At 48.2% G+C, this 15,051-nt stretch overlaps 1 protein-coding gene across 3 annotated transcripts in view; it reads right to left on the bottom strand.

Annotated features, from left to right (window-relative positions):
• Positions 1-15,051, bottom strand: part of CIB2 (calcium and integrin binding family member 2) — a 131,236-nt gene that overhangs the window by 23,252 nt on the left and 92,933 nt on the right. For all 3 annotated transcript variants that reach the window (XM_090028533.1, XM_090028534.1, XM_090028532.1), the window contains one exon: positions 2,923-3,070. In XM_090028533.1, the coding sequence (XP_089884659.1) occupies positions 2,923-3,070 (148 nt within the window). The remainder of the gene's footprint in view (positions 1-2,922; positions 3,071-15,051) is intronic.

Raw genomic sequence — 15,051 nt, 5'->3', positions numbered from 1 at the left:
TGTTTCCCATGAAAAAACAGAGAAAAAGGTGGATTTCCCCATTTACCTGAGGAAAATGTGTTTTTCTCATTTGAATGGAGAAACCCATGGATTTTGCACTTTTGCAAAGAGTTCTCTGCAGGCTGGCAGAGTTCCAGCCTGCAAGGGGCTGGGAGGGAGCGGGAAGAGCATGGTCAGGCAGAGGGTACCATGTGCTTGTATATGCACATGGCCGCCAGGCAGCCTGGAGAGCAGCTCCCACAGGTAAGTTGGGGGGTGGGGAGGATTGAGGCCCCTATAGGAAGGAAGGGAATGGGTTGGGAGTTGGAAGCTCCTGGAGAAGCAGGTTGGGAGCAGGGCTGGAGCTGGGGCTGGGGCTGCTGCCCAGGCAGGGGATGCATGGAGCTTAGGGCCCTAGACCAGAATGTGCAGCTACAGGGCCCCAGTGGGGAGTAGGACAGGGCCGGGCCGCTGGTGGCTTGTCTGGTGGGTGAGAGTTGGCTCCCTGCAATTGTACACACTGCCAGGGGACCTAGGGGACCTGTGCCCCTCAGATCTGTACGTGGGGTGGGTGCAGACTGCTCGCTATGGGCTTGGGCTGCCTGCCCCGCTGCCCCCACCAGGGCCTCTGCAGTCCAGTGAGTGCAGCACTACAGGGCAGAGCGTGACCATGTGAGGAAGCTGCTTGCCATTGCAAGCTCTATGCTTCCCTAGTGAGGCACCCCCTGCTCACATGGCAGCAGAGGGGGCAGCAGTACAGGGTTGTGCCCCTCACTGTCTTGCTAGGGCAGTGCAGAGCTCACAGTGGCAAACAGCTTCCCCACACGGCCCCACTCTACCCTGCAACACCAGTTCACAGTTGCTGGGCTGCAGAGGCTCTGGGAGAGGGCAGCAGGGTGGGGAGCCCGAGCCCACAGCAAGCAGCCCAAACCAGCCCCCACCCTACACACAGATCTGGGGGGCACAGGTCCTCCCTGCCCTGCCCCACAGAAGTGTGCACAGAATCAGGGAGCCACCCCCTCCCACCACCAGCCCACAGCCAACAGGCAGCAAGCACCAGGGAGGGGAAGGGAAGGGAGGGGAGGGGAGGGAACCCATACTCCATGCTCTGCTGAAGTACCTGCTGGCTCCTGAGGGTGGCAGACAGGGCTTGGGTGCTGCTGTGGGGTGTGGGGAAAAGGGGGGCTGCGGATCTAGGTTTCTGGCCCCATAGCCCTGGCAGCTGGGGAGGGGCAGGTGAGTGGGGGGATGGGCACCAGCAGGACCAGTGGGCTGTGACTTGGGAGTGAGGGCCCTGTATTCTGTAAGTTAAGGGGGCAGGGGGAGCTCTAATTTTCCATGATAAAACCCCCCAAATCAAATACCAAAATTCATAGCTATTTACAGTTTATTTTATTACCATGATTGAGGCACTGGAAGGTTTCCAAACTGCTTTAAAATTGTAAATATATCAAGAAAACATTGTGTTCAATTGACAGCTATATATATAGTGGCCTTTCACTTTACTAACTGATCTGGGGGGTTTTATCAGAGAATCTGTGATTTTTTTATCACAGAATTTGTAATTTTTTATCATGGAAAACCAGGATCCCTGGTAAAAAGTAAGACCAAGTCATTTCAGTCATACTTGATTCTTCCCTACAGAGTACAAGTGAGTCCTAGGCTTGTAACCTAATGCAGAGCATTCTTTCTACTCAAATCCAAAACTCTTGGGGCAGAACTCTGTTTTCTGTTATGAACTTAAGTGGCAATTATGAAGATACATAAGTACCATTTTTGGCACTTAAACTTAGTTTCAGAGTCTGTTTTGCCTTCTGGCAAAAAAGAAGTGCCTTACGTGTTGGTGTGTACACCTGCTGGGAAAGATGGAGGAAGGCTTTCTGCCATGCTTTAACCCAACAGCAAAGGACCCCCTCATCCTGAGGGTCTTTGAACTTGCATCTTCTGCTTTCCAGTAAGGTACTCAAACCACCTGACCACAAGTTAGGTATTATCTAACATGATCTAATTATCAGATGTGCAAAGATATTCTGAACAGGCCACAAGAGAAAAAGCAAGAGAATTCAGAAAGTATCCTTGTCTGTATGAAATATTCTTTTCTGGTTTCTACAACTTAATTGACATTATAACTCTTCAAAAAATATGATTTCTCATCTTTATTTTTATCAAGTTCATAAGTCACTTGATTTTGGAGTATTTTAATGAAAGAAGAAATACAAGGCATTTTCACACATGCATGTGCTGCAGTGCCGGGCGCTTTGAAAAGCATCAGGAGCTGCAATGCATGCAGTTGTATAAGCAGTGAAATGCACATCAGTGCGCAGAAAATGGAAGCAGTCCACTTGTGAACTAAAATACATCACAGGTGGTTTAGTTTAAAAGTACACTGCTGCCATTTTCTCTGAGCTGATGTGCATTTCACCACTTATACAACTGCAAGCAATGCAATGTGATGCGTGTCAGCTCGTATGCAGAGCAGACTCAATTAATCAAGTCTGCTCCAATGCACCAGATCTCTGGCACCTCACAGCACAAAAAGTATGTACATAAATGTGTTTCACTGAGAAGATGAACAGATGCTGCCTTACATTCATCATGATCAGCTCAAATACCAGAATAGCTTTTCTTAGGGTAAGTTCCTATGTGATGAAAACAGTTGTGGCCTCATCCAGGAAAGCACTCAAGACTGTGCTTACTATAAGCACTTGAGTAGTGCCAGATGACCAATGAAACAATTCATATGGTTAAGGGTACAATTTGTTAAGTACACACTTCGCTGGGTTAGGTTACTGTGTTCAGAAGCCTTCAGAATTAAGCTGTTCATTTGACTCTTATTTGATTTTTGCCTAAGTACATAACTAATTAGCTAGTGAGAGTCTGTCTGGCACAGAGGGTTAACCTGAATTAATGGAACCTTTTATCTATAGCACCTCCACACATTACCATAAATCTTAAAGGCATAGATTGCTTTGAGCTCTCTGGGAGCCATTTCACTGAGCACAGAGAACATGTCCACAAAGTCATTGAAGCTGAGGTTCCCTTCTCCATCCTCTGAGAAAGACTCCACAATCCTCTCCCTGAAGGGGTTCTCCTGCAGAAAACATAGAGGCTTAAGTTTAGTACCTGGAAGAAAACAGCACTCACTATTACTACATTGGGAAAAAATTTGAATCATTGTTTGGTTCTTTGAAAAGACTCCCACTCTTCTTCCCTAAGTCAGAAAAAGGATGAATATTTCAACTCTATCTTTACTTTTGCTATGCCTATGTGCTCTGACAAAGGTCATCCACTCTTATAGCTTATTTAAATAGATCCAGTGCCTGACAGACTGTCATGTCTACACGGCCAGGAAGGCTGAGACCTACATACTGATGCTAGAAGGAGTGAGGAGGGGATGGGAAAAAAAACTGAGGGGTATTGGAGGTAAGAAATTAATGGAACAAATCCCCAGGGCCCAAGTACTCCTCATCCTTTTTCTAGGACCTGACTGAGGACTAGAGGGGCAAGTCCTACCACCATCTTCTTGCTGTGAGTCAGCCAGTTCTGTGGTGTACCAAGCTAAGTGCTGAGAGAAGAGCTCTCCCCTCTAACAAGGTGGGAAGAGGCGGATGCACCAAAACTGCCTCTCACAGGTAAGGAAGGCAAGCTGACTTCCCCAGCTACAGTTTGTGTCTCTTGGGAAGGGTAGTCTCCCTAAGAAAGGTACATCTTTTAATAGTATATGACATTTTGTAATGAACCACAACTGACTGGTCCTGGACCAGTCAAATGGTCAAATACCTTCACTAGCAGCTTAAGCTGGTCATGTCAAACGTGCAAGGAAAAGGCCATTCCATGCCAGCCCACCAGAGTGGTGAGACATTCAGCTTGAGCAGCAGTTAGAAGAGGAAGAGAAGAATCATATTCTGGAATATTCTGGATCTCAGACAAAGGAAGGGGTTTTGCTATGAATAAATTATGTGATACAGACTGCCAAGGTGGGGTCACCAGATTGGCTTGAGATACTTACCCTGGGCTAGAAACAGTGCTGGTGAACTCCGAGCAACCCCAAGGGTGGAGCAGGGGAGCCCTGCCCTGCCCTGCCCTGCGGGAAAAGGAGAAGCCAATTGGAAGAAAGGATTTTCAATCCCTTCATTCGCAGGGAAGGGGGATGGCTGGGGTTGGGGGCCAGCCACCCTGAGCCCTGGTTGGCCGGTTTGCAAGCCAGGGAGGGACTGCTGGAGGGGATAAAAGCAGCAGTCGAACTAGCTCGTGGGGGCTGCTGACAGTGACTCTGGGGAATGACACAGGAGGCCTAAGAAGAGCTGGGGTGAGCTGACGCAGCAGAGGGAGCAGAGAGACCTCTGAAGAGCCTCAAAGGCCCTGGGAGAAGAAGGCAGCAGCAGTCAGCCGTGCCTCCAGCAGACAGGGTGCAGCGGCCAGGGCTTAGGGCAGAGAGCTGGTGCCCCAAGGCCCCTTCGCAGTGTGCTGGACTTGCCGGGCATCCCAGAGGCTAGGGGTGGCAGTCAGCCCCCCACTCCACTGCGGAGAAGCAGCAGCAGACAGGAGCGCAGGCAGCATCCTTACCCAGAGCAGGGAGCAGAGCTGGTGAGTTGAGGAAACCCCTTACCTTCCCCAGGAAAGCGGGACAGCAGCAGGCAAGGCATTGGGATCCTGAGGAGCAGCAGAGCACCAGAACAAGGGTCTCAGGAGCTTGGGGCACAGGCCAGCGCTCAGAGTGGGACTGGCGAGCCACAAGGCATGTGGGGTGCCTGGCCAGTCACCTGAAGCAGGGGTTTAGACCAACAACCCCTGGGAGCTGCCTGTGCTGCTGACCCTCTGCCACTGACTGCCCCAGAGGGGACTCAGTCCTGTCCCTTATTCTGTAGCTGATTGTCATTAGATGGAGTCCCTGAGCTTTGTGTTTGGGTCATACTGATTGCTGCAGGAGCCCACCCTGTTGCTTGTTGCTTGCTTTTGTGGTTGCCACAGAGGATCACCCTTCAGCCTCTTCGTGGGGTTGGGGTTTGATACAATTTGATTGCTGCAGACCAGAAGAGCCTACACTGTTGCAGTCTGTTGCTTATTGGGCAGTCTGTTGGAGTTGCTGGAAGCGAGCACCCTGCTTTCTTGCTGTAGCACCTCAGCAGTGGCTGCAAGCTGCCAGTTACCCTACCTGTGGTTCTTGAGTCAAGGGTTGACTAATGCATTCTGATTTGTTTTGTGATTCTGGTTATGCCATTTAGGTTCCTATTATTCTTGTTTTGTAAATAAAGTGTAAATAGTTAAATCAGTTAAGTGTTAGACCTTCTTAGGACTAGGCTGCTCTGTGGGGAGCAGGGGCCGGCCAGAAAGTAAATTGGTGCTGGCCAGAAGCCCTGCCCCACTCTCACCACACCATCCCTGATATTTGGGCAGGGGTGGCAACTATTGGGCTGCCACCCAGGTTACATATGCAAACTAGGAATGATATTTTCCTTCTCCAGCTTTGACTGAAGATCACTCTTGTGAGTTCTACTCCCCAAATACAAGAAAAACCTTCATTTCTCCATCTGTGTAGCTATGGTTTTGGAATCACTCAAGATTGTGGAGGTATATCTTGGCCAGACTTCCATAGTTACATTTTTTCCCTGCCCCAATTCTTGACTGAACTTCCATGACTCTTGCTGTGGCTGTTTTTTCCAGCACACAGAATTAATAGTAAAGGTAAGAGTTTTCTTACCACGGAGATACGCTGCCCAGAAATCAAAGTACAAGTTGTATCAAATGCTGTTTGCTAAAGATATCAGGAAACCAGCTAGGATTACCACGGTTGAGGTAGCCATGTCTCTCTATGTCTGTTCATTATAGAATCACATTACAGTGTGATTCTAGAGTCTGCCTAACAGTTCTAATGAATGTCTAGCTTCCCCAAAAAAGGCTGTTGATAACACCTGATTTAATGACATCTGTAGTAACTGAAGAAGTTCAGGAGGATCTGAATTCAGTATGTTAGTGTAGCTCCTCTGCAACCTTTATGATAAAATAACTGACCTTTGTGATTTTTTTAGCTTTCATCCTGAAACCCTTCACTGTATAACCTCTGGCTCAATTGGCTGCAAGTCTGAGAGAGAGTTAAAGAAAATAGAATAGTTCCTATATATTTGTCAGTTCTACCAAGAATGTGCATGCTCTTGTGTATAAGGTTCCATACAATTTGTGCAGCTGGCTAAAAAGCAGGCATATCAAATTGAATACTCAATAAACTAAGTCACATATAGATACTTATCCTACAAGCTGATCAATTGGTCCTAATTACAATTTAAAATGAAATTTTATAAGCAGCTGCATCTGGGAGATGAATAATCAAAAAAGGTTTATTTTCAGTTTTACTTAACACGTTCAACTAAGGTTTCCTACAGAGCATATGGGGAGGTGGAACACAGCAGCATTTCCTAGTGTGCCAAGGGAGACTGTCAAACACATGTACCATAAACAGATTAATATTTATACTTCAGCACCTCTTCTTCAAAAAGACATAGGCCATGTCCAGACAAGTGTGGCTATGCAGTATGTGGTGTCACAGGCATGTCCGCAGCACCCCATACTGGACATTCAGCTGTTCTCTGTGTGGGAAGGGAACGGGGGAGAGGGGGTTGAACCTACACAAAAATTTTTAAAAAGCGGAGCAGTGCACATGGGGACAGCGCATGCCGCTCAAAACGGGAGCCTAGTTGGCTGGAGCCACACTCTGGCTGCCTGGCCATTCTCCGAGTGGCAGGACTGACACTACTGTAGTCCCAGAAGACCCCCAGGATCCCAGGTAAGGGGTGTGGACATGGCCAGAGTCCTTTACTAGGACAGAAACAGTATTTAGGTCCATGCAGTATGAAGAGGTAGCTGCCTCTGGGGTAAGTTACAGCAGCTATTATGTGGTTTACTGCCGATTAAGTTAAGAGCTGAAGAATATGGTGTTCACTGGAAACTATGGGGATAACAGAAGCAAAACAGAATTTAACCATTTGGTGTTAATGACAAAGATGTAATAATTTTGTTAAGACCTCAAGATCACGTATAATGCACCTAGTTTTAGACTGCTAAACACTTAAAATTCAGACTACATTTCCTGAGGTTCATAAAGCTTCTGAGATGGAACTAAAGCCTCAGTAAACCTGGGCTGGTATATGGAAAAGGCCAGTTTGAACCAAAAACCTTTACCCATGATCCTTAGGGTAAATCAGTATAACTATTATGGTGGGTCTCAAGCTTTTTAGACTCAAGGCACCTCTTGATAGACTCAAGACACTCCTTAGAAAATACTAGCTCCTAGTTTTCACTAATTTTGTAACTACAGAAAAATAATAGGGCAATTCCTTTGATGCAAAGAACTTAGAAAGACCACAACAGGTCAGAATATTTTTAATACTATTAATTCCTATTTGAAATCTCTGGGTTTATCTTGTGAATCTAGACAAATTGGAGGATTGAACCAAAAGAAATGTCATGAGGTTCAACAAGGACAAGTGCAAAGCCCTTTACTTAGCATGGGACAGTTCCACGCACCAGTACAGGCTGGGGGTTGACTGGCTGGGCAGCAGCTCTGCAGAAAAGGACCTGCGGGTTACAGTGGACAATAAGCTGAACATGAGACAGGAGTGTGCCCTTCTTGCTACAAAGGCTAACAGCATGCTGGGCTGCACTAGTACAAGCGTTGCCAGCAGATGGAGGGAAGTGATTATTCTCCTCTGTTTGGCACTGGTGAGGTCACATCTGGAATACTGTGTCCAGATTTGGGTCCCCCACTACAGAAAGGTTGTAGACAAATTATAGAGAGTCCAGCAGAAGGCAAAGAAAATGATTAGGTGGCTGGGGAACATGATTTATGGGGAGAGGCTGAAGGAATTGCGGTTATTTAGTCTAGAGAAGAGAAGACTGATGGGAGATTTAATAGCAGCCCTCAACTCCCTGAAGAGTGGTTCCAAAGAGAATGGAGCTGGACTGTTCTCAGTGGTGGCAAGCGACAGAACAAGATGCAGTAGCCTCAAGTTGCAGCAAGGGAAATTAAGGTTGGATATTAGGTAAAACTTTCTCACTAGGAGGGTAGTAAAACACTGGAACAGGCTACCCAGAGAGGTTATGGAATCTCTATCCTTAGAGGTTTTTAAGAACTGGCTAAACAAAGCCTTGGCCGAGATTATATAATTGGGGATTGTCCTGCTTTGAGCAGGGGGTTGGACTAGATGCCCTCCTGAGGTCCCTTTCAACCCTAATTTTCTATGATTGTGTGATTCTATGAATTAGGTTTGCACACCTAACAGCGCTAACCCCATCACACTCTTGAAAGGATCTCAAGGTACCCTGGTTGAGAAATGCTGCTCTACTGACTCCAAAGAAGCTCACTGATTTACAGTAGTTGAAGATCTAGCCCAGGGGTTGGCAATGTTTCTGGGCAGAGTGCCAAAAAACACCTGCAATCTCAACTTGTAAAATGTTGGTGTGCCAGGGCCACTTGGTGGGGGATCCACAAGGGGTTTGATCATTTTTGTGGCAGCATAGCCCCAGCCCCTTCCCCACCATCTGTTGAGGCACACATGCACCCACCGCCAACAACAAGCTAAGCTCCATGGACCCCAGTGCAGCCACTTGCAGCCTCCTGGCTGCCTGCCACAGCTGGCCCAGGATCTGGGCAGGCTCCTGCTACGTGCCACAGAGCCTGGACTTCTCGCAGCAGGTGGCAGGAAGGCTGTAAATAGCTGCACTGGCATCCACGGAGCTCCAGCCTGGGTCACTGTCAGCAGTAAGTGTATGAGCACTTTAGGGTGGACGGCGGGGAAGGGGCCAGGGTTGTACTGCCTCAACAAGGATCAGACCCCTCATAGCTCCCCCACCATCTGCCCTGAGGCATGCATGCCAAGCAAAATGCCTTCGTATGCCACATACTTTGCAGTTTTGGCCTGCTCCCAGATGAGACACATGGGCTAATGCCCTTTTTGCCCCTGGGAGCTGAAGACCCAAACCTGGACTTTAACCCCCCAGCGAAGAGCCAGGAGGTAAGTGAGCCGGCCTGACAGAGGGTGGACAAGCACAGAGGAGCTCAGAGGGTGCCAAGGGAGTGTGTGTGGGTGTGTCAGTACATGCATGCGTGCATGTGAGGCCGTGCTGGGAGGGACATGCTGGCTGAATGGAGCCCGGGAGGGGAAGGCCCTCCCCTCCTGGTCCCTACTTAGCTGAGCCCCTCACAGAGCCCCATGAACAGAACGCACAAACAGGTGTGGCTCTACTTGGGCACGGCAGTTTTCATGGGAGTTCATATGGAGGGGTGCACAGAAGGCACCCGGAGGGCTGGTCTGTGTGAGGAGCCAAGGCCAGAAGCCTGAAGAAGAGCTGCTGGGACGAGGCAGAAGCGTGAACTCATTTGCAGCCATGGCGGTGACTCGTGCCCACGAGCATCCTGGCACTGTTGACATCTTCACCCAGATAGAGCCCCTGGCCCTGGATTACGGGGGCTGCTCAGCACAGCTACTACCAGGTGGGCAGGGGGGCACCCCCACTTGTGGGGTGTGCTCCCTAGTGGAGTCTCTGGAGGGCCAGATGAGGGAGCTCGAGGAGGAGGTATGCCAGCTGCACACCATCAGGGCCCACAAAGACTTCATTGATGGCTAATGCCAGACCCTTCTTCAGAAGAAGGAAGAAGAGACAGAGGTAGAGATGGTGGCCAGCAGGAAGGTTGACTATGAAGACCCACCTGGAGCTACTTGGAAGATAGTTACTTCACGCTCCAGAAAATGCAGGGCCATGGCTGCTCCTCTCCTGACCCTGCACAACAGGTACGCTCCCCTCCCCATGCAGGAGGAGGTTCCAATGGTGACACCGGAGGAGGAAGAAGGTAAGCAACATGCTGCCACCCCCAAGAGGAGGCGCAAGGTGGTGGTGGGGACTCCCTCCTGCAGAGAGCACTGAGGGATCCATCTGCTGTCCAGACCCCCTAGCCCGTGAGATCTGTTGCCTCCCTGTGGCTTGCATCCAAGATGTTGCAGAAACGATCCCCAGGCTCATCCTGCCCTCCAATTACTACCCCATGCTCCTCATCCGTGTGGGAACAAATGACATGGTCAGGAGTAATCCAGACCAGGTCATGAGCAACTACAAGGCTTTGGGAGTTGGGTGCCCAGGTAGTCTTTTTTTCTGTTTTCTTTGTTGCAGGCCACAGTCCTAGGAGGGAAGGATGCATTGAGGAAGTGAACCAATGATTCCAACGGTGGTGCTACCGAGAGGCTTTGGATCCCTCAACCAGCATGCACTTCAGGGAGAGAGGACTCCTGGGAAGGGATGGCATCCACCTTATTTGGAAAGATAAGTCTCGGCCAGGATGGCTGATCTTCTGGACAAGGCTTTAAACTAAGATTGCTGTGGGACAGGGATACACTAATGCAAGCACGCCCAGGGATTGTCACACAAGAAAGCTCCATAGATAGGGACACTAGGAGAGCCACTCTTGTGGGAAATGAGGGAATAGCTCTCCTTCAGCATGACAAGAAGTCAAGGGCCTAAGAAGAAAGACCCAAGTGCCCGTACACTAATGCCAGAAGCACGGGTAACAAGCAGGAGGAGTTAGCCCTCCTACTCTCCAGTGGCCATTATGATCTATCAGGGATTACAGAGACCTGGTGGGACTCCTCAAATGACTGGAGCATAGCCATGTGTGACAGGGAGCCAGTGGCCCTGTTATGGAGCTGCCCCAGAGAAGCATGAATTGTCAGTCAGGAACGTCTAGACCGGCCAGGGAGCCAATCCAGAAATCTGAATTGGCAATTGAGGGTTCCCAGACTGGCAGCAAGGTCAGCTGGGAGCTGTTAATTGTTACTTAGAGACTTTGTATAATAAAAACAGAGGTTGACTGAAGACTTCCCCCAGAAGGGGAACAGATGCCGGGGCTGAAACAAGCCCGAGCGATGGAGCAGTTTCCTGCATGGAGGTGCAGCCACGGAGGAGAAAGCAGAGAAGTTTTCCCTCATGGATGAGTGATGGAGGAGCTGTTGGAGAGTTTGTGAGTGAAGCCGGCATGGCAATCGCCAGAACAGGTATTCCCCGTTATTGACTCTGACTGAGGGAGATGGTCCCAGCTAGTCCCAGTAATTTTCGCAAGACTTGGTGTGAGTAAGGCGGGGACTAGATGTGGCTGAAAAGTTCCTGGAGACGGCATGCTGTTTGAGAGTTCTAATCATCCCAGCTGGGGATGAAGGAAGAGAGGACTGCAGGCCACCATATGCAGCAGCCCCGGTACGGCAAACTGCCATTTCATTGCGGGGATGGGAGCACGGAAAGTGCCATCATTTGTGTTCCCTCAGTATACAGAGGCTTCTGACTGAGCCTACCAAGACATTGTACCAGCAGAGCTTGAACCCACACCAGCAGTCAGAGATGGTGGCAGGATGTGGTGCGACATGCTATACCCTTTATTAAACCCTTTTTTTAAAGCTTTTCACCTATGCTCTCTTTACCTTTTGCTTTTTACTCCCAGCAAGTCGTGGCAGGAGAGAACAAGCACAGGCATGGGAAGCGGGTCCAAACACCCCTACTGAGTGATCCAGGCAGCCTGCTCACACCATGGAGGGCTATGCCCTGCATAGAAGGGATCAAGTGGGGAAGAAAGGTGGAGAGATAGCTCTCTAAGTGAAGGAGCAGTACATTGCCTTGGAGGCTGACATAGGCTCTAGAGAAGGACATCCTGAAACCCTGTGGGTCAAACTGCAGGGGGGAGGAGGGGTGTGGTGAAAGAGACCTAACTGTAGGTATATACTACAGACCACCAAACCAGGTGGAGGAACTTGATCTAGAGTTTGCCCAGGAATTGGCAGAGGCCGCACAAGCACAAGACATGGTTATCATGGGCAACTTCAATTATCCAGATAACTCTTGGGAGGAACACTCAGCCAAATTAGATTGGTCACGTTCCTTCCTGACCTGCATCGAAGAGCTTTTCCTGACTCAGGAGGTATATGAACCAACCAGAGGTAATACTATTCTAGACTTGGTCCTGGTCAAGGGGGATGACCTGGTGACCAACTTAAAAATGGAAGGTAACTGCGTGACAATGACCATGAAATCATCATGTTCATTGTCCGTCACAAGGCAGACAAATTAGATAGCAGGACTGAAATTTGGGATTTCAAAATGTAAATTTCAACCAACTCAGGTCACTAGTAGGGAAAAGGCTGCGGGACCAGGGGCCAGGTGAAAGGAGTGCATGTAGAGTGGTCATTCCTTTAAGACACAATCCTCAAAACACAAAGGAAGTTCATTCTCACATAGAGGAAAGGTAACAAAAGGGCTGGGAAGCCCTCTTGGCTAAACAGGGATAAACACGGTCCTCTTAAGGAAGAAGAAAGAGGCATACAAACAATGGAAGCTTGGGGCATGCCCCAAGGAGGACTCCAACAATGGCCTGCACTTGTAGGGAACATATTCGAAACCAAACTAAAATTAGCAACAGGAGTCAAGGACAACAAGAAGTCCTTTTTTAGGTATATAGGGAACAGGAGGAAAACAAATGGAAGTGTGGGGCCACTCCTCAACAACTCAGGAAAGCTGGTTACCAGCACTCAGGAGAAAACTGAACTCCTGAATGGCTACTTTGCTTTGGTCTTTCACTGGGCCAAGGGCAAAATCATGCCAGAGTGGGTATAGAATGAACAGGGTAGGAATGACTGCCTTCCTACTATTACTGCAGAACGAGTACATGATCATTTGAAAAAATTATACATATATAAATCAGCAGGACCAGATGAACTTCATCTGAGTGTGCTGAAGTCATTCGGCTCATGCTGAGCTGGCCTAAGTCATTGCAGGACTGCTGGCAAAACTTTTCCAAAACTTATGGCATTCTGGAGAGGTCCCTGAGGGCTGGAAGAAGGCCAATATTGTATCCATCTTCAAGAAAGGGAGCAGGAAGGATCTGGGTAACTATAGCCCAATCAGCCTAACTTCTATCCCAGGGAAGATCCTGGAAAAATTCATCATGGAGTCTATATGTAATAGGCTTGCACAAGGTAGGATTTTGAATGACAGCTAGCATGGCTTTGTCACAGGCAGGTCTTGTCTTACCAACCTCATCTCATTTTACGATCAGGTAACTCACCACCTGGATAAGGGAGAGGAGACTGACATTGTACACCCTGACTTCCAAAAGGCCTTTGATCTACTATACCATGATGCTCTGATGAGTAAATTGGAGGACTGTGGACTCCAGCATAAGACAGGTGGGTAGGGAGATAGTTGCAGGGTAGGACCCAGAGTTCTAATGAACCATTCTCTGTCATCTTGGCGAGAAGTGGCCAGTGGTGTCCCTCAGGGGTCAGTGCTTGGTCCAGTGCTTTTCAACATCTTTATCAATAATTTGGATGTGGGGGTGATGAGCTCACTGGCCAAGTTCATGGATAACACCAAGTTATGGGGAAGCATGGTCATGCTTGAAGGTAGGCTGCAGATACAGGCAGACCTAGGCAGGTTAGCAAGTTGGGCGGATCACCATCAAATGAAGTTCAATGTTGAGAAATGTAAAGTGCTCCATCTGGGGACAACCCGCCCCATCACACCTACAGGCATGGCAATGCCAAACTGACCAGCACCGTGAATGAAAGGGACCTGGGGATAATAATAGAACACAGTATGAATATGAGCCAGCAGTGTGACGCTGTAGCCATAGCCAACAGGGCAAATAATACCCTGGCATGCATCAATCGATGCATCTCCAGCAAAACTAGGGAAGTGATTCTTCCACTCTACTTGGCTTTGGTGAGACTGCAGCTGGAGTACTGCATCCAGTACTGGGTGCCACACTTCAACAAGGATGTAATAAAGCTCAAGACAGTCCAGAGAAGGGCCACCCATATGGTCAGAGATTTGCATGGCAAGCCATACGGGGAAAGGCTAAGGGACCTGGGAGTCTTCAGTCTGAAAAAGACAAGGCTGAGAGGGGACTTGTAGCAATAAGCTGCTATCATCAGGGGTATACATCAAGCGCTCGCTGAACCAGGACGCCCTTGGGGATAACCAGGAGTAATGGCCATAAACTCCTGGAAGACCATTTCAGGCTCAACATTAGGAAAAGCTTCTTCATAGTCAGGGTTTCCAGGCTGTGGAACAGGCTCCCTCCAGAGGTGGTGCAATCCCCTACCCTGGAAATCTTCAAGAGGAGACTAGACAGTCACTTTGCTGGGCTTACCTGACCCCAGTTGTTTTTCCTGCCTCGTGCAGACCTGATGATCTTCCAAGGTCCCTTCCAGCCTCACAATCTATGAATCTATGAGTTAGCACATATGCCGGGGGTTGCCTACCTCTAACCTAGCCCTATATATCTGAACATTGGGGAAGAAAAAAATCCAGGTCTATCTAGACTTTTGGAAAGAACACTCACATCAAGGTAAAATTCCTGCTAAGTTTCACTTTGAGTTTGTGGGTTTATCTGAATCAAAACCAAATCAAAGCAAGATTCAGGGCATGTAAACCCACTTGGACTAAAATTAAAGACAGGAAGGACTTTATTCCATTCCCAGAAACATATTTTTTTAAAAATCTAGCAATTTCTCAGTCCAGAGCCTGATAGAATTTAATTCAGTAAATGCAATGGCAATTGATAGCAATGTACACTGCATTAGAATCTATCTGCAAGGGATTAAAAGGTCCAGTCCCAGTTCTTGGGGAATGCTAAATCCCAGGAATAGTTTGGATACAAGGAGCTTTTTCTCTTTCTGGCTTGTATATTTCTGTCAAATGGTTTCTTCACAGCAGACTTTGTTACAACTGAATCTATTTGACACAGTTTGCAGACTGGTACATCAGAGGCAGCATTTGTATAATGAACTGGGGCTACACAGATACAGATACCATTCTCATCAGTGAAGATCTAAGCCAGACTTTGTGTATCACAAGATATGACATCTCAGATGACAACAGAATACAGAGCAAGGATGGATTAACTGTGTCCGAACATGTTTCTAAGCAACTCTGTTGTTGCCAAATGGATCTGTACATTTTAAGTGAAAAATAAAATCTTTCCTTATATTGATTTCTTCCCTTTCACTTTCTCATATTGTGCCTTCAGGCAGTTTATCT

Source organism: Crocodylus siamensis, chromosome 15, assembly GCF_052110815.1.
Source record: "Crocodylus siamensis isolate JL-2025a chromosome 15, ASM5211081v1, whole genome shotgun sequence".
Taxonomy (NCBI): Eukaryota; Metazoa; Chordata; order Crocodylia; family Crocodylidae; genus Crocodylus; species Crocodylus siamensis.
Note: the sequence above shows the minus strand (reverse complement) of the source record. Positions and strands in the feature narration are given on the sequence as shown.